This window comes from Aspergillus neoniger, assembly GCF_003184625.1.
Source record: "Aspergillus neoniger CBS 115656 unplaced genomic scaffold BO87scaffold_13, whole genome shotgun sequence".
Lineage (NCBI taxonomy): Eukaryota > Fungi > Ascomycota > Eurotiomycetes > Eurotiales > Aspergillaceae > Aspergillus > Aspergillus neoniger.
The window spans coordinates 645,668-662,864 of NW_020291141.1; the positions used below are offsets into that span (position 1 = coordinate 645,668).

The window sequence follows — 17,197 nt, forward strand, 5'->3', positions numbered from 1 at the left end:
GCATGCGTTCCTCTTGGATCTACCTGTGTTTACCTAATGCTTTAATGAATACCGTTCAGTTTTACTCTATTGGTTATCTGACAACCCCACGATGATGGAAAGTCAAGAAACCAGTAAGCAGAAGATAAGCCACCACAAGCGAGGGAACCAATCCAATTCTTGACCGATAAGCCACCTGTTCACAAGGATGTTATTCCCACCTTATATCATCACCCATGTCTCTTCTCGATAACTTTGCATTTATTGCTTGCTTATCACTCACCTCACCCATCCTTTGTCAGACAAACCAGTACCTTGGTCTTTCAAACCCAACCAATCAACCAACCCACCCAATGACCTCCACCCCAGACAATGTCGAATACAAGGGAACTTGCCATTGTGGCCGGTTCCAATTCAAACTACATCTCTTCCGCCCCTTGGAAGCAGTGCATGCGTGTCATTGCACAATCTGTGCCAAGAAGGGGTACCTGTGGCTATTCCCTGCTGAACAAGATTTTCAAGTTACACGGGGGGGCTGGGGAGCTGGTTTGCTACGACTCTGGTAATGGGGGTCATGGAAAGCATATGGTAAATACCTTGCCAGGGACTGACGATGTTGACTAATTGTTAAACCGTGTCTCACTTTAGTTCTGTCCGACATGCGGGACGGGGCTATCGGTAAGGGGACATCAGATGCCGTCGGGGGAGGTCGGGATGGGAGTAAATGTGAGTGACTTGATTAGTATGTGTCCCGGGGATGGTATTGATTAATTGACTGCTACTCGATGAAGGCGCGGGCGTTGGTGGGAGTTAATCCGTTCAAGCTAGGGGTTGAGAGGTGAGTTCGCCGTCAAACATGCCGTATTTTTAAGGGATATACCTGACTCATCCATGTAGTTATACGCCGGGAAATATATCGCATGATAGTTCTCCCACAGAGCTCACTCACACTGACACTGACACCCCATCCGAGAAGATCTACACCGGTAGCTGCCACTGCACCGCAGTCCGCCTCTCTGTTCAAACCAAACCACTACCGGAGATTGAAGTGAAGGAGGATAACTGCAGCATTCGCCAGCGGGTATTGATCCAATTGACTGTCATCGCATATCACGAGTAGTAATCTGTCCTGACTAATCTACTCAGAACGCCAATATCTGTATATATCCCCACCGGTCACAGGTTGCTCTCCACGGCGAGGAGAACTTGACAGAGTATCGCTTTGGAAGGGGATTCACAGGACACCAATTCTGCAAGATATATGGTGTGCAAATGAGTATGAAGTTGCATGGACCGCCTCAGTCGGTGGTGGATAATCTTCCGCTAGAGAAGCAAGAAATGGTCAAGCAGAAGTTGGCTATTGTGCCGATCCGAGTGGCGGTTCTGGACGGGGTGGAGTGGGCAGATCTGGAAATTGAGAGAACGGATGAGGGGACAGAAGGGTATATTGTTGACTAATGGGGCAATAGTGGTGAGTACTGTATATATATTGTAGGTAAGTATATGGTTATAATCATATTGTGAAATTGGATACAATGTTGTTGTTCGTCAGGGACTCCGCACGGACTTGCCGTCGATCCGATCGGCACTCTCCCTAATGGGCGGTGCCTGATTGGACTTGGACCCGTGACGTCCCTTGCCTGGATGGGATGGATGCCCCTCATCCTCCCTCTTTGTTTCTCTTGCCTTCTTTCCTCCCATTCACACTCTCTCTCGCTCTGTCAGTCGTTATTGTTATCATTACTATACCCGTCATTAATATCATCTCCCAAGGAATGCCCTCTGCCCCTACCGACGGCTTGTCCGTCACCCACCCTTCCTCCAGGACCGGTCCGCCGCACCTCCGTCTGATCCACTACAATGACGTCTACCACGTGGAGTATGCTCCCCCAATACCTACAAAATAGCTATCTACACTCCTCGACAACTCCAACTGACAATCCCTTCAGAGAAGGTTCCGCAGAACCCGTCGGCGGCGTAGCCCGATTTCAATCCGTCGTCAATTACTACCGCAACGATCCCTCCTTTTCCGAACAACCCAACGTCCTGACCTTCTTCTCCGGCGATGCCTACAACCCCAGTCTCGAAAGCACGGTCACGAAAGGACGACACATGGTGCCGTTTCTGAATAAGGCGGGCACGGATGTAGCTTGTGTTGGTGTATGTTAGAACTGCATCCGTGCTGCACTGGAGGGAAGCTGACAAGGTCCTGGCAGAATCACGATCTCGATTTCGGTGTCGCTCAATTCCGCCATCTACGTACACAATGTCGGTTTCCGTGGCTGCTGGCCAATGTTCTGGATCTGGATTTGGGAAAGGATGTGCCGATTGCGAATTGCGAGAAGACATTGATGTTGACTTCGTCGAACGGGATCAAAGTGGGCGTGATTGGCTTGGGTGAGAGGGAATGGTATGTCTGATGGCCTGGTTTATGGTACAAATGGGTAGGTAGGCTAACGCTGGGCAGGCTCGGAACGATCAATGCCCTCCCTCCGAACCTGGTCTACAAGTCTGCGTACAAGACAGCGCTGGAGCTGGTCCCGCGTCTGCGTGAACAAGGCGCTGAATTGATTGTGGCGGTCACCCACCAACGTGAACCGAATGACTATAAGCTGGCTCAAAAGCTTCCGCCGGGAATGGTTGATATAATCTTAGGTGGTCACGATCATTTCTATGCCCATGCCGTCGTCAACGGCACGCATGTTCTCCGGTCGGGTACGGACTTCAAGCAACTTAGCTACATTGAGGCGTGGCGCAAGGAGGATGGTGAAGGATGGGACTTCAGTATCGTGCGCCGAGATATCGTTCGGTCAATTCCGGAGGATCCTGCAACGACGGTCATGGTAAATCGGTTGACGTCTAGCTTGGCGGCGAAGTTAGAAAAGCCGATCGGGTATACTTCGGTCGCATTGGATGGTCGATTCTCAACTGTGCGTCAGAAGGAGTCGAATTTGGGAAACTTTGCGTGCGACCTCATGCGGTTTTACTATGGGGCTGACTGCGCGATGATGGCTGGCGGGACTATACGTGGTGACCAAATTTACCCGCCAGGGATCCTGCGGCTGAAGGATATCCTCAACTGCTTCCCCTTTGAAGATCCGGTCGTATTATTGCGCATCAAGGGTCGTGCGCTCTTTGATGCCCTGGAGAATGGAGTGAGCCAGCTTCCAGCGCTCGAAGGACGGTTTACCCAAGTATCGAACATTACTTTTGGCTACAACCCCTCGGCCCCTTCGGGTTCCCGCATCAACTGGGCCCAGGTCGGCGGAGAGCCAATTGACTTCGATGGGCAGTACACATTGGCAACCCGCGGATACATGGCTCGTGGGAAAGACGGGTTTGCGTCTCTGCTGGTGCAGTCAGAGGGCGGCGAAGTCGAAGAGATCGTAGATGAAGAGAGTGGCATCCTGATCAGCACACTACTCCGCCAGTATTTCCTGAGTTTGCGAGTGCTGGGTCGATGGCGCCGCTGGGGTCCCAGCATGACCCGACACTGGAGCAACGTGCATGATAGCCTCCATTGCAATGGATGGCTGAAACCGCCATCCCGCCAGCCGTCTCCCGAGTCAAACAAGGTGCCGTATCGGCCCCCGTTGTCGCGGTCGAAGAACTACTATTATGGTCGGTTCCCCGAGATTGTGGAAACCGAGGAGACGGAGAGCCGAGGTGTGGGCTTGAACGGGGAGAACGAGTCAATGGACTCGGACTCGGACACTGACCCCGACATCCTGACCTCTCCTCGTCCGACTACGAACTATGTAACTCTGCCAGCACGGTCCGCTACGGAAGAGGAACGGCGCCTGCGTCTGGCGCGCAAGGCCGTCCGGACATGGATGCATCGGACGGGGCTGCAGCCATCGCCAATTAATGACGCGGATGAAGTTGGAGAATTCACACCAACATGGACACCAGGTATCTCGCCGCGCTTGGAGCAGCGGATTGTGGTTGAAAATTAGAGGATTTGGAGGTTGTTGGCGATCCATCATACCATCCCCTGGCTATGATATCATCCCCGCACCAGGCAACCGCCAATCTGTCCCCAGCTTATCCGGATCTCCGCACGTTTACCTCGAGTCCCGCCATTCTTCCCTCCTGCCCTTCCATCCCACCTCCCTCCTCTTCACAATGGCCACCCACGCCGATCGCATCAATCCTCTCCGCGCCCAAATCGCCCGCTTTCACGAAACCCGCACTCCCTTCCGCATATACCACGGCAGCACCAATTCCACCCGCAATGCCAGTCTCACCCCTACCAATACCCTCAGTACCGCTCACCTTACCAATGTCCTCTCCGTTGATCATGCTGCCAAAACCATCCAGGTGGAGCCCAACGTCCCAATGGATGCTCTCCTAAATGCTACACTCGCCTATAACCTCGTCCCGCTGGTCGTCATGGAGTTTCCCGGCATCACCGCAGGCGGGGGGTTCTCCGGCACCTCCGGCGAGAGCAGTTCCTTCCGACACGGCTTCTTCGATGCCACAGTGACTCGCATTGAGATAATTCTTGGTAATGGGGAGATTCGTACGGCCTCCCGTACCGAAAATGCGGAGTTGTTCAATGCCGCAGCTTCCGCGTTCGGTACCATGGGCGTGATCACAATGCTGGAAATCCAATGTCGCGACGCTAAGTTGTTTGTCGAATTGTCCTACATTCCGGCTCGTAGCATTAGCGATGCGCGGCAGATATTCCATGAGAAGACCCAGGACCCCGATGTTGATTATCTGGACGGCATAGTCTTCGCCAAGGACCATGTAGTGGTATGCGCGGGGCGACTGAGCGATGGTTCTCTCTCGAAAGACGACAAGACACAGAGGTATAAGATTCAACACTTCACCCGTCCCCACGATCCCTGGTTCTATCTCCATGCTCAACGCTCCGGGCGTGTAACGCCCCCATCCTCAGCCCCCGTAGAACCAACGACCGAGCTCGTGCCCCTTCCTGACTACCTCTTCCGCTACGACCGCGGTGCCTTCTGGACCGGCCGCTACGCCTACAAATACTTCATAACACCCTTCAATCGCATTACCCGCTACCTCCTTGACTACTTCATGCACACGCGCGTCATGTACCACGCCTTGCACGCCAGCGGACACTCCAACCAATACATCATACAAGACGTAGCCGTCCCATACTCCTCCGCAGACACCTTCGTCACATGGCTCGACGAGCCAGAGCACTTCGGCGCATATCCAATCTGGCTCTGTCCTCTCAAAGTCACTGACAAGACCAGCACAAGTAACCCCCAAATCATCGGCCGCGGAAAACCCTCCCTTCCCTCTGCCTCATCAGCAGAGAAGGAAGAAGATGAATACCTCCTCAACTTCGGCCTCTGGGCACCCTCCCCCTACCGCGGCGCCCAGTTCATCGCCCAGAACCGCCGTCTCGAGCACAAAGTCCGCGACCTGGGCGGTAAGAAATGGCTATACGCGTGTGCGTATTACACGGAGGACGAGTTCTGGGACATATACGATAAGAAGCGGTATGATGCCCTCCGGGAGAAGTATCATGCGGGCTACTTGAAGACTTTGTATGAGAAGGTGAGAGTGGATTTGAATCCTTCTGCCACGGAGAGGGAAAGGCAAGCTGGGATGGGATGGGGCCAGTGGGTTGGGAATGTGATGTGGAATGTGTGGCCGGTGAGTGGGTTGTATGGGGTGTATAGGGCGTGGTGGGGAGGTGAGTATTTGTTGAAGAAGGGGAAGTAGATGTTGGTGCTACATAGGTAGGTGGATATAGTTGTTTTGGATTAGTGATGGTATAGACTCTTGGATATATTTGAAGAGATAGAGGAGATATATGGAATATCACTTATGAAGTATGTTTTGATGTACTATGGAATAAGCGTAGTAGTAGAGCTAAGCACTAGTAACATGAAATGTTCCACAGGGAGTTTTGATTATATCGCACTGCGGCTGATCAATCAGTCTTCAGCCGTAATATGTCTACTACTTACTGCCTGCCCAACTGATAACACTATCTCTCACTCTACGTGCTATACGTGTGCAGACAGAGCTGGGGTAATAACCTCATCTAAGCCGGTAATTCCTATATTACATAGTAGTTGATTCGATCATCAATTATATTTGATGCACTATTACCGCATGCAAGTCATAATACATCACATACATAGCTAGTAATAAATATTGAATCATCATAGTCATCATCAGGGACACGGTACATCCACTATTCCCCAACACCGTATCCAAAGGACTGATTCCCAACAGTTCATTGAGGAAATCCCAATCACCTTTTCATCCACTACCGCTTTAACACACCAGGGCTTTTTTCTCCCTCTCATTCCTAATGCTGCCGTCTCAACTCCTTCCGAAAACTCTCCTCCTGCTTGACGACCTCCAACGGCAACGTCCACCCGACTCCAAACAAGACGAACGGCGCCCACTTCCACCGGAACGGGTTAACCAGGATACAAAACACGAACCAATACAAAAGCTCAGTGTACGTGAAGAAGTCGAATGCGCCAACAGGCGACAGCTTCTTCATGAACCGGGTGAAGTCGATCCAAGTCCTCATGCGACCTTCCGTCGGACGGGACAGCGGGTCCGTCAAGAACATCAGGAGAAATCTGGTGTAGATGCCAATGTGCATGTTTCCGACGGTACCGATGGCGTTGACGTAGGTGCTGTTGTTGGCGCAGATGCTGGGATATTTTGGCGGGAAGACTTGGAGGTACCAGCTTGGAGGGGAGTAGGGTTCTTCGAAGGCGTCGTTGGGGAGGAAGGACAGGGAGGGGCGTTTGAAGCCTGTAGCGAGGATGATTACGTCGCCGGGGACGAGGTCTTCGTGGCCGGGGCCGCCTTTGGGGACGCCATTGCCGCGGAAGTTGAAGCGCACGCCGTCCTCTTCGAGGGTGACGATGTCGCCGCGGAGCCAGCGGGCTTTTCCGTCGCGGATTTGTTCGAAGAGTTCGGAGTTGGCCATCGGGGTTTGGGTGAAGAGGCCGCCCGAGGGGGCGATGTCGGAGAGGTCTCGGTAGAAGAATTTGCGGAGGAGGGATTCGGGGATCCATGAGAGGAAGGTTTCTTGTCCGAGGATGTTCATGGCTAGGAGGGATTGGACGAAGACGTTTCGGGGAATGATCCATTTGTCGGAGCGGGAGAGCACGTCGATTTGGGCGGCTTTGGACTTCACGGCGAATTCGAGGGCTTCGATGGCGCTGGCACCGCCGCCGACAATGAGGACCCTTTTGCCTTCGACTTGTTTCCCGTCGAGTTCGGAGGAATGGTAGATCTCGCCCTTGAAGCGTTCCTGGTCTGGCATTGTTGGCATTTTCGGATCACCGCAGACGCCAACAGATGCGATGATGCCATCGAAGCGGCCATATTTGTCTTCCTCGTTGTTGATGATCCATCGGCCGTTCTTTGTTTGTTTCACGGAAGTCACTGGGGTGTTGAATGTGGTGTGTTTCTGCAGGCCATATCGCTTCCAGAGGTCGACGATCTGCTCTTTGATCTCTGCTTGGGTGGGATAGGCTGTGTCGTACTGCACTGAAGGATGGAAGCGGTACATGATGCTGTGGATCTGCAGGGAGGAGGTAGAGTTCACTCGCTGTGTGTAATTAGTAAGGGCATCCAGATGAGGGTTTCTTATGGCTGTGGCTTACACTCCAAATACCTCCCAGTCCTTTGTCTTTCGATCTCGCTTCAAAGATCTCCACATCGAAGCCATGGCCCACACAATGAGCGGCTGCAGATACTCCAGTGAGACCAGCTCCAATTACAGCCACTCGCTTTTTCGGAACGCCATTGGCAATCGAGGAAGGCTTTGGCGGATTAGGTGCAAAGATCCAGTTGAGCAGGTTCTGGAAGAGCATATAACATATGGTAAAAGACTGGAGGAGGGGGTTACGGATGAAGGCCGACAAGGAGAAAGCGGACTCTGATTCCGCCATGGTGGCGATTGGCTGAGCGAGTGAGGTTAGTGTACAGATACCGTAGTCAATGAATATAGGTCACTGTAAAAACAAAAGAATGGGACATTTATGTTAGAATAGAAGAACAGGAACGGGGAGGGGTGCTTTTCTAGGGCAGCGGAAACCGGACGGAAGCGATAATGATGATGATGGCAATGACGTAGAGGGTGGATCGGAGCATGTGAAGACGGGCCAAAGCCAATTCCATGTTTCATTCATCACGACCCTAAACTGCCTGCATTGGAGGTATTTTCAGCGAGTCAATAACAATCACGTTCTTAGATATTTGCCATTGCTTGGGTTGAGAGGCGCGCTGATCAATGGGTCGCACGAGTCCTACTGGGTATCCGACTTGATTTCAAGCCGACCAGCATCCGCATGGGGAGGGCGACCAGACCCCTACGTTTCGTACTCCCAAATCAAGACAAGATAGATTCTGGTGCTCCTCGAGGCATAGAATAATGCCTGGGCTCCGAGCAGTGGATCCAGCCACCATCACATGAAGAATATGCCGTTCTGCGCTGCCGTGCCCTGGCAGTCCATCTGGATTTCCGAGCCGCAGCTTCAAACCAGTCGGAAAAAATAATGCGTAACACCATCCCCATCTCCATGTGCGACATAATTGAGCTATGGCAGTCAGTTCTGACGTCTGGCGCCTGATTAAACTCCTGCAAGTGTAGTTCTTTGGTGCTTGTCGCATTGCCTATGCATCCTTGATCGCGGTCGCATGAGAGTCTCGGAGCAATTGGGGATCTTCGTATATTCAGTAGCTATTCCGTTGCAGGAAATCTCAGTCCCAATCACATTCCATATCCCAGTAAATGATTGAAGGCAGGTGAGTGGTAGATGCACTCTGAGCTTCACGGTGCTGGCGCCGAACGGACTAGTCTGCCCATCCAAAGCAATAGCTTGTCCATAGTGCAAATTGTTGACATTTCCTGGTAAGTATTTGTTTATAAATAGCCCAATTGGCATTACTGCAAGCCGTAGAAATCGATCCTTTCTCGAGCACGCGAGGATGAAGTTGAAGGGAAGAGAGAGAGAGAGACCCCAACAGGCGCAGGCACGGGAATTGCCCGATTTGGTCTAGCGGGCGGTGGGAGCTCCCAGACTTCGGCTTCATCGAATTCCACGATTGTTACCTTTCCTCCAACAAGCCTCGACCCGTTTGACCTCCCCGTCTCTCTCGCTCGACACGCCAGACGTCTGCCCTGTTACTCCCGCGGGGACTCGGTACGCCTTCAGCATTCCACCATGTGCGCCAATCGTTGACCGCTCTGCCCGACTCCCCGCAATCCGTGACGGACAGCCTTCGAGAGCTTTCATTCCTCCATACCTCCACCAAAATGGCGACGCCGACACTGGACCGTTTCTTCGCCAGTATTGCTGACCTGGTCAAGGCTCGAGATGGACGTCAACTTCAAGATTATTTGCAGCTCGAGCCTCCCCTGCCCGATATTTATCGACAAATGGTGGAGGAATTGCGGCAACATTATCCGGCCGGTCCTAAAGAGGCAGAGCTATTGCGACGATGCGAAACCCTCGTTCCAAAAACAAAAGGCGCCCCGTGGGCCGCCTTCCCTACCTTTATGAAGCTTTACTTTACCTTTCTACGCGATGTCAACCTGGACAATTTGCTCGAAACATACGACCTTCTCAAGGGGCTGTTGAAGTAGGTATAACACAACTCGTTGCTGGCACTATTGCTGACCCGTGACTGTGCCATTCAGCCAATGTGTACTGGCATTAGGTGACAGCCAAATGGGTGTCATAGTCCTCCCCACCGTTCTGTACCTCTCGAAAGTCCTCGCAAAGCTGGCCATGGGCCTCGACCGACGTCCAGACTTAATTGCCCACCTGCTGCGACTCGAAGGCCGGTCAAATCAAGAAGAAGCTACGGAAAAGGTGACGCTAGTGGAGAAATCTGCAAATGTTGTCCGGGAAGCATTTATTAAGTGTTTAACGGACAGAAGTGGCACGCCAGGTATCCACGGAATGCCAGAAGGGAAGCGGATAGGGATCTACTTGATGGCAAACCTTTGCCTCAAGCTGCTTTTCCAGGTATGACTGGATATCCTTCAGTGTGAAATTGGACTAACATGGGCCAGTGCGGCAAACTCCGAAACGCAGAGCAAATGTTTGCGAGTATCAGCGCGCAATCCCCTCCTCTGAAACACTTCCCAGCTTCGCAGCGCGTCACCTATCTATACTACCTCGGACGTTACCTTTTCTCCAACAACCTCTTCTACCCCGCCCAAATCGCCCTGCAAGCTTCTTACGATCAATGCCACCGTCAGGCGACGAATCAGAAACGAGTCATCCTGACCTACCTCATTCCTTGTAATATAATACTAGGACGCTTCCCCTCATTACAGTTATTGCAGCGTCCTGAGGCAGAAGGGCTGGTAGGCAAATTCGTGCCAATTTGTCGGCTGATTGCTCGGGGCGATTATATAGCGTTCCGCGAGCATCTTGCAATTGGATCCCCTGAAACAGAATGGTTCGCTCGGAAAGGCATCCTTCTTGCCCTACGCAACAGATGCGAAATTCTTGTCTGGCGGTCACTTGCACGAAAGGTCTTTATCCACGCCGGTTTCCACGGCGATCCTTCACTTGGACCTTCTCAACGTGGACCGCCACCATACCTCTATCTCAACAAGTTGGATGCGGCAGTCCGGTGGATTCAATCTCAGCATGCCCAGTCGGCCCAAAGCTCAATAGGATTCTTCGCCTCTAAACCCGAACCAGATTCCCAGGCGGGTCAAAATCTGTTCGGGTCCCAGATCATACACAAAGCAACGGACTGGGATTTCGAGGGACTGGGCGAGTTGGACGCACAAGAGGCAGTCGCAAATCCAGGCCTTATAGAGAAATATGGAGACTATCTGGCAGCGGACGGATATTTCGATGCGCAGGGACAGTGGCAGATGAACCCACCGGGCAGTCTTGTTGATGGACAGCCCTCTATAGATTACCAGCAATATGAGCTTGACCCGTACGCGAGTCGAGCCGACGTCGAGCAGGAATCAGGCAAACCTACTCTCATGATGCGCGAGCTTGAGTCCATTCTGGCCTCCCTCCTCACCCAGGGTCTGATGCGAGGATTCCTGACTCATAAGAATCCCCGTCTGGCGATTCCCGGTGCGCGTCTCCGTGGTGCCATACCGACTGGCTTTCCCAATGTTTGGCAGACAATCCTGGCTCGGGAACAAGAAGACGACAACGTTCCGGGATGGGTCCAACCGCCAGCGGTGGCACCACCTCCGACAGCCGGAGGTGGACGCGTTGTGAATCTGTCCGGAGCGAGACCTGTCGGAGTACAGTAACGACATTAGCTACCCATGTGGAGGCACAGTCCAATGGAGGATCTTTTGTACATAGCAACGAATATCATGACACAAACACAAAACAACTATGTGAATGATAAGCCAACATCTGGTACCTGATGTACCTGAACGATGGAACATCCGCATCAAGTCATTTAGACCGACTGGGCGAACAAGATATCTGCTTTAGGTGATGATCGACCGCCAAGCTCGGGGTCGGGCCCGATACTTCGGTCATAATTCAAGAGCCGAGGACTAAACTTCGAAACTGCCGGCTTTTGTGGATATCTGGCTCAGATTAATGATTCTGGACTCCAAGCTTGTGGAGCAGGGTCTCTCGACCGTGACCTTACAGTCCCCAAACGGCATGGCGGCGGGTGTGGCAGAATTCTGAAGGATTGCTGAAGAATTCCAGAACAGGTGGCGAGCGCTTATCCACGAAATGACCGGGGTAGTTCCAAGATAAGCTTATTTGGGCCTACAGGACTAATATCAAGTCCAGTTCACGGCTTCTGGTCCTTCTTACATTTGTCAATGCGGTTTTGGGAGGCTCATGCTGGACGCAACCTGATACATTGGTCCGATAGAAATTGGTATAGCTCTGAGGCTCGGTCCGATTCAAACAGGCATAGCAAGGTTACAACAGGCTTCAATCCCCGGGTAGATGACGACGCCGCCCTCGGTGCAAACAGTCCCTCCTTATAAAATCTCGGACTTGCAATTATGTGCTTGCGTATACCTTGAAGGCCTTCTTTATAAAAAGGGAACCTCTCCCAGTTACTTTGCCACTTCATCACACTTTCGGAACAATAATCCACAGCATTCACTCTTTTCTCTTCATCATCTAGCTGCACGATCTTCCCCATGCGCGCTGTTTCAACTTTGGCCGCCCTGGCTGCCGCTGTGCCCCTAACTGCGTCTGCAGCCATCCAGACAAGATCAGCCGGCTCTGACCTTCCTGTTGTGAACACCACATTGGGATATGTGCGGGGCACATACTCCCCCTTCCGTGGTGGTGACACCGCCGTTGTCTACAAAGGTATTCCGTTCGCCGCTGCCCCGACTGGTGAAAACCGCTGGAAGGAGCCCCAGTCACCCCAGCCCTGGTCTGGCGTCCTGAATGCAACCGAATTCGGCCCCCAATGCGCCCAGTCCTACAGCAGCGCAGGCATCTTCAGTAGCGGGAAGAAAAGCACTAGCGAAGACTGCCTTTATTTGAACATTTGGACCCCTAACTACAACGACACCTCTGACATCACCTCCAAGAACCTGCCGGTGTACTTTTGGATCTACGGTGGTCGCTTTGAGGGTGGTTCCGGTGACGTCCTGACCTACGATGGCACCGGTCTCGCCGCTAAAGACATCATCGTTGTCACCATCAACTATCGGTTGGGCCCCTTCGGCTACCTCGCCCACCCCGAACTTTCCGCCGAATCCGGTCACAACAGCTCTGGTAACTACGGAATTCTCGACCAGCAAGCCGCCCTGCGCTGGGTTCACGAGAACATCGCCAACTTCGGTGGCAATGCCAGCCAGATCACTGTTGGCGGTCAGTCTGCCGGCTCGGCCAGCGCCTTGGATAGCATGTGGAGCCCGCTGACCAAGGGCCTCGTTGCCGGTGTCATCTCTGAGAGCGGTGCTCGCGGCCCCCATGACCCCATGACCGGCAGTGCTGCCACCAGCCACCGCACTAAGGTGGCCGCCGAAGCCCAGGGTGTCGAGTTCCTCAAGGAGCTGAACGTCACCTCCATTCAAGAACTGCGCACCTCCGTCTCCATGGAGACCCTGCTCGAATACGACTCTCTCAGCGATACCATCTTCGAGGGTACCCAGTTCGCCAACGCTTCCGCCTTCTTCATGGAACCCCCCATGTGGCGTCCCAACATCGACGGCTACGTCTTCCCCTACGACTACACCCAGTCCCTCCTCCTCAATGCCCACGCAGACGTGCCCATCCTCACCGGAAATAACAAGGACGAGTCCGGCGCCGAGACTGACCCCGGTCTCACCGCCTCCACCTACAATACCCTCTACCAGGAGGTCTTCCAGAACTTCTCGGAAGAATTCTTCAAGCTCTACCCCGGCGATTCCACCTCCCAGGCCAACAACAACTCGAACGCCCTTTACCGCGACATGAGCCGTATTGGCACCTGGCAATGGGCTCTCGACTGGGCCAAGGGTGGTGCCAAGAGCCCTGTCTACACTTACTACTTCACTCGCTCCCCGGCTGAGAACCGCGACGAGGGCGCCTACCACGGCTCTGAACTCTGGTACACCTTCAACAACATCCCTTACTCCGACTACTCCAATGTCACTTGGTACCCCTATGACTATGTCGTTGAGGAATACATGTCCAACTACTGGGCTAACTTCATCCGTACTGGTAACCCGAACGGCGATGGACTCCCTCACTTCCCGCCCAGCACCGAGTCCGAGCAGACTATGTGGTTGGGTGACTCTTGGGGTGCCGGCCCTATTTCCGATAGCGAGGAGCGTATCGAGTTCATCAAGAGCTGGTTTGCTACCATGCCTGAGTGGTAAGCGGATGGGTGTAATCCTATCCCTTTTGTACAGAAATCGTCTGTTCACTTTTCCTGTTTGTCATCGTGCCTGAGGCATGCCATGTATTATAGATATTTGTCAAGTTCTTACGCTCGTTTACTGGTGTATAGCTATTACTTAGCTCACTGGTACCTTACTTTGTTGAATAAATACTTGTAAATAGTGGCATCGCGTATCACGTTATCCTCTTGAATTTACCCGTGGTGTTACTGCGCTTGAGTATAGTAAAGACTTCAGTGCTGATTCCAAAATATTATTTACAGCTTAGCTACGGAACAAGTGCTAATATCGATAGGTATCTTGACACGTCTACTGAGTAGAAGATCCAACACATTCATATCGAAGTTCCAAATAGATAATATACTCAAGTAGGTAGGACATTTGGTCATGTTGAACGAATACACATTACCGATGTGCTATGCCGTACAAACTGAATAATAGATGCTAACTTTATTGAAATGCCATGACAAAAAGAAAGATAATGAGGGAGATGGGGTAGTTAAGATTGAACGAAAACATCGCCGTCTCGAGACACCAAAAGCTAGATATATCAGGGTATCAAGATCATCTTCAGAGGTAAGACCTTCATATAAACGAGAAATGAAGTGTAAAACGAAACTCGAAAATGAGAGAAAAGCTAGACTCCAAGAACAAACCGCGCAGCTGCCTCTATCATCTCCTCCTGCTCGTCCTGCCACCCAAGAATCTGTCCCATCATATAGATATCATGCGGCAAGCCTGGCACCTCCAGATACTCGACCATGTTGCCCGGAACAGCGCGCATCGCATCCGCAAACCCCCTGACACTATCACACAGCATCTCCGCGCCCCCGACCTGCGCGAAGATCGGAACAGGCGTCGCAAAGGGATGCAGCGCCGGCGATAGGTACGGATCATCCAGACGCACTGACTCCGGCGGGGCAAACGCACGCGCACCCCACGCGGCCATCTCCCCATCACAGTAATCAGTCCGCTGATTCCGGTGGGCGTTGACAGCCTGCGAGTCACCCTCGAAGCTGTACTCAACCGAGGGTGAGAACAGAAGGCACGCCCGAGGCGGTGGCAGCTCTGCAAGCTCGTGGCCGCTCTCCTGCTGGAATGAGGCGAGGTGGCGCAATAGAGCCATGATGATGGTAGCTCCGGATGAGTCGCCGACGAGCACGATGCGGGACGGCGAGATGTTCAGTTCTCGAACAAGGTAGAGATATGAGGTCACGGCGTCTTGCATGGGCCCCGGGTAGGGGGTTGGATTGTTGCCACCTGCTAGCCGGTACTGCACCCACAGCGACCGGGTACCTGTACCCAGCTTCTCGTTGAGTAGGTCGGCTGTGAAGCCGGAGTCATCGGGCCGGCCAGTTAGCCAGAGGAATGCGCTGCCGTGAAATGAAAGGATGACGAGGCTCTTCTCGTCATCTATTTCTTGCTCTTGATCATCGTCCTTGATGTCGATGATTGGTGGCAAGGTCTTAGGTGGAGGAGAGGGATACCATGCCCCGCCGATGGTTTCAGGTTTGATAGTGTCGCTTGTGAAAGCACCGCGATACGAGTCTTCTGGGGCTGGGTTCATGAGGACCCATCGGTTGCCCAGCTTGCCTGACTCTAGGCTCAGGGACTGCGCGTAGCCGAGCTCGCGAATGATGGTCATGGCTAGCTTTGTGAAACGGGTGGTGAATGCTTGGCGATATGTCCATGTCGGACTCTGTCTAAAAGAGGGTATTATGTAGTAGATGCCAAGAAGTAGAGACACTAGTGAGACTCGGATGATTGATATAAGCAGCCAGATGGTCCAGCCTGGTTGTCGAGTCCGCCAGCCGTTGGGGATAGCGTCGTCCTCAGCCAGCGTGCGCGCCATTGTCGACGCTTTTTTTATCTTTCTAGAAGTGTTGCCTGATACTAATCGGTTGGTACCTCGATGGGAGATGACAGAGGTGGCTTGTCTGGTAATATAAGATGGGGCAGCCTCGCTGAGATCACCCGCTCTAGGCAACCCGCGCGGCAATCTGGAACAGGCCTGATTGGCTGCCGTTGCTGCGTGGAGCATGACTTCGATATCATCCAATCGGAGCCCAGCCGAGCAAACTTGGAGGCCTCAGGCAATAACCCCGGTTGGGTTGCACATACTCTTCCTCTATTAGGACCCCCTGTATCTCTTTCTGTGTCATCTAGTCTTATTCTTTTCTGTTTTCATATGTTTGTAGATACTCTACCTGTCCAAGTCAGTCTTGTCCGCTACTCATATATCTCCTATTCATCACGGAACAATACTGTCACAAATATATACTTACACTATTCGGCTCATTTACTTTTTGTACTCTCAAGGTGACTTAAATTGACAAGTGGACGGCCTCTGCTTTCTATGGCTGCAGTGTAAAATCATGATCATGCCGACCTTTCAGATAGTCATAGTTCTCATCCACCCACTCAACGCACGGTACCAAATGTCCCCAGTCTACCTTGCCTTGTAAGCTCCGAGGTAGTATGACCTTCAAGTCTGAACGGTACCACGCCGGGAAATGAATCGTCACGAGCATAACACGCGGGTCATCTGTGCGGTTCGGCATGCCTGCATGCCACAGCCGGAAGTCCCGAATAATGATAGCTCCCTTCGGTAGAGATGGCTGCACTGGGGGAGAAATCTTGCGGCGAGCCTCAACGATCTCCGGGATCACACCCGTGTCGTCACTGTCTCGAGGATCGGCGTCCCGGTGGCTACCAGGCCAGAGCTCGGTGGCGCCATTCTCCGGGGAGGTTGCCACCAGATTTACATTGATACACAGTCCAAATGGGATCTTGGGAAAGTCAAAGTGCACGTCGACATGCACCGGTTGCCGGTCCTCGGCTTTGAAGGCTGTATTGGCGCTGTAGAAACGTAGGTGTGGGTTTGGCCCCAGCATGCATTCGGTGATGGCAGTTGCCCAGGGGTTTGCAATGACATCCTCGAACATGTAGTTCGGGTCGACGACTGGCTCTTGCTGGATATTTCCTGTACGGGAGCCAAAGTTGCGGTGGGTTTGCGGGTTGTCATATAGAGTCTTGGCCTCAGGGACCATGCGCTCGTTCAGCTTGTCGAGATGGGCAGGGTCAACGCCGTTGGTGATAACACAAGCGCCATCTCGATGAAGGCCTTCAAGAGCCGCTTGGAGGTTATGAGAAGAGAGCTTCTTGATAGCGCGTTCCTCGTCCGAAAGTGTAATTTGAACCAGCTGCGGGGTTACCATGGTGGCGTTTTCAGTTGGAATCGTAGTAAGGAAACAGAGAAAAAGACTGGGGACCAGACTGTAACACTTACTGCACTGCTCCCAGAAGTGAGAGGGGTCACCTATATAGTTTTCAGAGCATACATTTGGATGAGCGCACTGATAAGCAACTCCTCCCGACTAAAGTGATACGCCTTCCCAG

At 52.6% G+C, this 17,197-nt stretch overlaps 8 protein-coding genes across 8 annotated transcripts; 5 read left to right on the forward strand and 3 right to left on the reverse strand.

Moving 5' to 3' along the window:
• Positions 1–231: 231 nt before the first annotated feature.
• BO87DRAFT_38470 (GFA family protein) lies at positions 232–1,470 on the forward strand. Its single transcript, XM_025624691.1, has 4 exons — positions 232–705; positions 771–817; positions 877–1,060; positions 1,126–1,470. The coding sequence occupies exons 1-4, from the start codon at positions 673–675 to the stop codon at positions 1,435–1,437; spliced, it is 576 nt and encodes a 191-aa protein (XP_025480681.1). The 5' UTR covers positions 232–672; the 3' UTR covers positions 1,438–1,470.
• Positions 1,471–1,754: 284 nt separating this feature from the next.
• On the forward strand, positions 1,755–3,935 carry BO87DRAFT_425281 (putative 5'-nucleotidase; the record flags this gene model as incomplete). Its single annotated transcript, XM_025627290.1, has 4 exons — positions 1,755–1,858; positions 1,929–2,139; positions 2,196–2,389; positions 2,447–3,935. The coding sequence occupies 4 exons, from the start codon at positions 1,755–1,757 to the stop codon at positions 3,933–3,935; spliced, it is 1,998 nt and encodes a 665-aa protein (XP_025480682.1).
• Positions 3,936–4,104: 169 nt separating this feature from the next.
• BO87DRAFT_306874 (FAD binding domain protein) lies at positions 4,105–5,685 on the forward strand (the record flags this gene model as incomplete). The annotated part of the gene is made up of 1 exon (XM_025619378.1): positions 4,105–5,685. One exon carries the CDS (start codon positions 4,105–4,107, stop codon positions 5,683–5,685), a length of 1,581 nt encoding a protein of 526 aa, XP_025480683.1.
• A 595-nt stretch (positions 5,686–6,280) lies between these two features.
• On the reverse strand, positions 6,281–7,889 carry BO87DRAFT_306881 (flavin-containing monooxygenase; the record flags this gene model as incomplete). The annotated part of the gene is made up of 2 exons (XM_025619380.1): positions 6,281–7,546; positions 7,602–7,889. The coding sequence occupies 2 exons, from the start codon at positions 7,887–7,889 to the stop codon at positions 6,281–6,283; spliced, it is 1,554 nt and encodes a 517-aa protein (XP_025480684.1).
• Positions 7,890–9,072: 1,183 nt separating this feature from the next.
• Positions 9,073–11,503, forward strand: BO87DRAFT_38593 (uncharacterized protein). The gene is made up of 3 exons (XM_025624743.1): positions 9,073–9,582; positions 9,641–9,971; positions 10,019–11,503. The coding sequence occupies exons 1-3, from the start codon at positions 9,257–9,259 to the stop codon at positions 11,234–11,236; spliced, it is 1,875 nt and encodes a 624-aa protein (XP_025480685.1). The 5' UTR covers positions 9,073–9,256; the 3' UTR covers positions 11,237–11,503.
• A 517-nt stretch (positions 11,504–12,020) lies between these two features.
• Positions 12,021–13,961, forward strand: BO87DRAFT_333190 (carboxylesterase/lipase family protein). The gene has a single exon (XM_025620402.1). It carries the CDS (start codon positions 12,101–12,103, stop codon positions 13,775–13,777), a length of 1,677 nt encoding a protein of 558 aa, XP_025480686.1. The 5' UTR covers positions 12,021–12,100; the 3' UTR covers positions 13,778–13,961.
• Positions 13,962–14,173: 212 nt separating this feature from the next.
• Positions 14,174–15,713, reverse strand: BO87DRAFT_375975 (alpha/beta-hydrolase). The gene has a single exon (XM_025623172.1). The coding sequence runs from the start codon at positions 15,648–15,650 to the stop codon at positions 14,436–14,438; it is 1,215 nt and encodes a 404-aa protein (XP_025480687.1). The 5' UTR covers positions 15,651–15,713; the 3' UTR covers positions 14,174–14,435.
• A 378-nt stretch (positions 15,714–16,091) lies between these two features.
• Positions 16,092–17,132, reverse strand: BO87DRAFT_375976 (phytanoyl-CoA dioxygenase family protein). The gene has a single exon (XM_025623173.1). It carries the CDS (start codon positions 17,014–17,016, stop codon positions 16,153–16,155), a length of 864 nt encoding a protein of 287 aa, XP_025480688.1. The 5' UTR covers positions 17,017–17,132; the 3' UTR covers positions 16,092–16,152.
• Positions 17,133–17,197: the final 65 nt, after the last annotated feature.

Coding starts and splice junctions, on each gene's coding strand:
- BO87DRAFT_375975 (XM_025623172.1), bottom strand. CDS start 15,650: ATGGCGCGCACGCTGGCTGAGGACGACGCTATCCCCAACGGCTGGCGG.
- BO87DRAFT_333190 (XM_025620402.1), top strand. CDS start 12,101: ATGCGCGCTGTTTCAACTTTGGCCGCCCTGGCTGCCGCTGTGCCCCTA.
- BO87DRAFT_38470 (XM_025624691.1), top strand. CDS start 673: ATGCCGTCGGGGGAGGTCGGGATGGGAGTAAAT. Junction 706..770: donor AGGTCGGGATGGGAGTAAAT/GTGAGTGACTTG, acceptor TACTCGATGAAG/GCGCGGGCGTTGGTGGGAGT. Junction 1,061..1,125: donor ACTGCAGCATTCGCCAGCGG/GTATTGATCCAA, acceptor TAATCTACTCAG/AACGCCAATATCTGTATATA.
- BO87DRAFT_375976 (XM_025623173.1), bottom strand. CDS start 17,016: ATGGTAACCCCGCAGCTGGTTCAAATTACACTTTCGGACGAGGAACGC.
- BO87DRAFT_38593 (XM_025624743.1), top strand. CDS start 9,257: ATGGCGACGCCGACACTGGACCGTTTCTTCGCCAGTATTGCTGACCTG. Junction 9,583..9,640: donor CTTCTCAAGGGGCTGTTGAA/GTAGGTATAACA, acceptor TGTGCCATTCAG/CCAATGTGTACTGGCATTAG. Junction 9,972..10,018: donor GCCTCAAGCTGCTTTTCCAG/GTATGACTGGAT, acceptor AACATGGGCCAG/TGCGGCAAACTCCGAAACGC.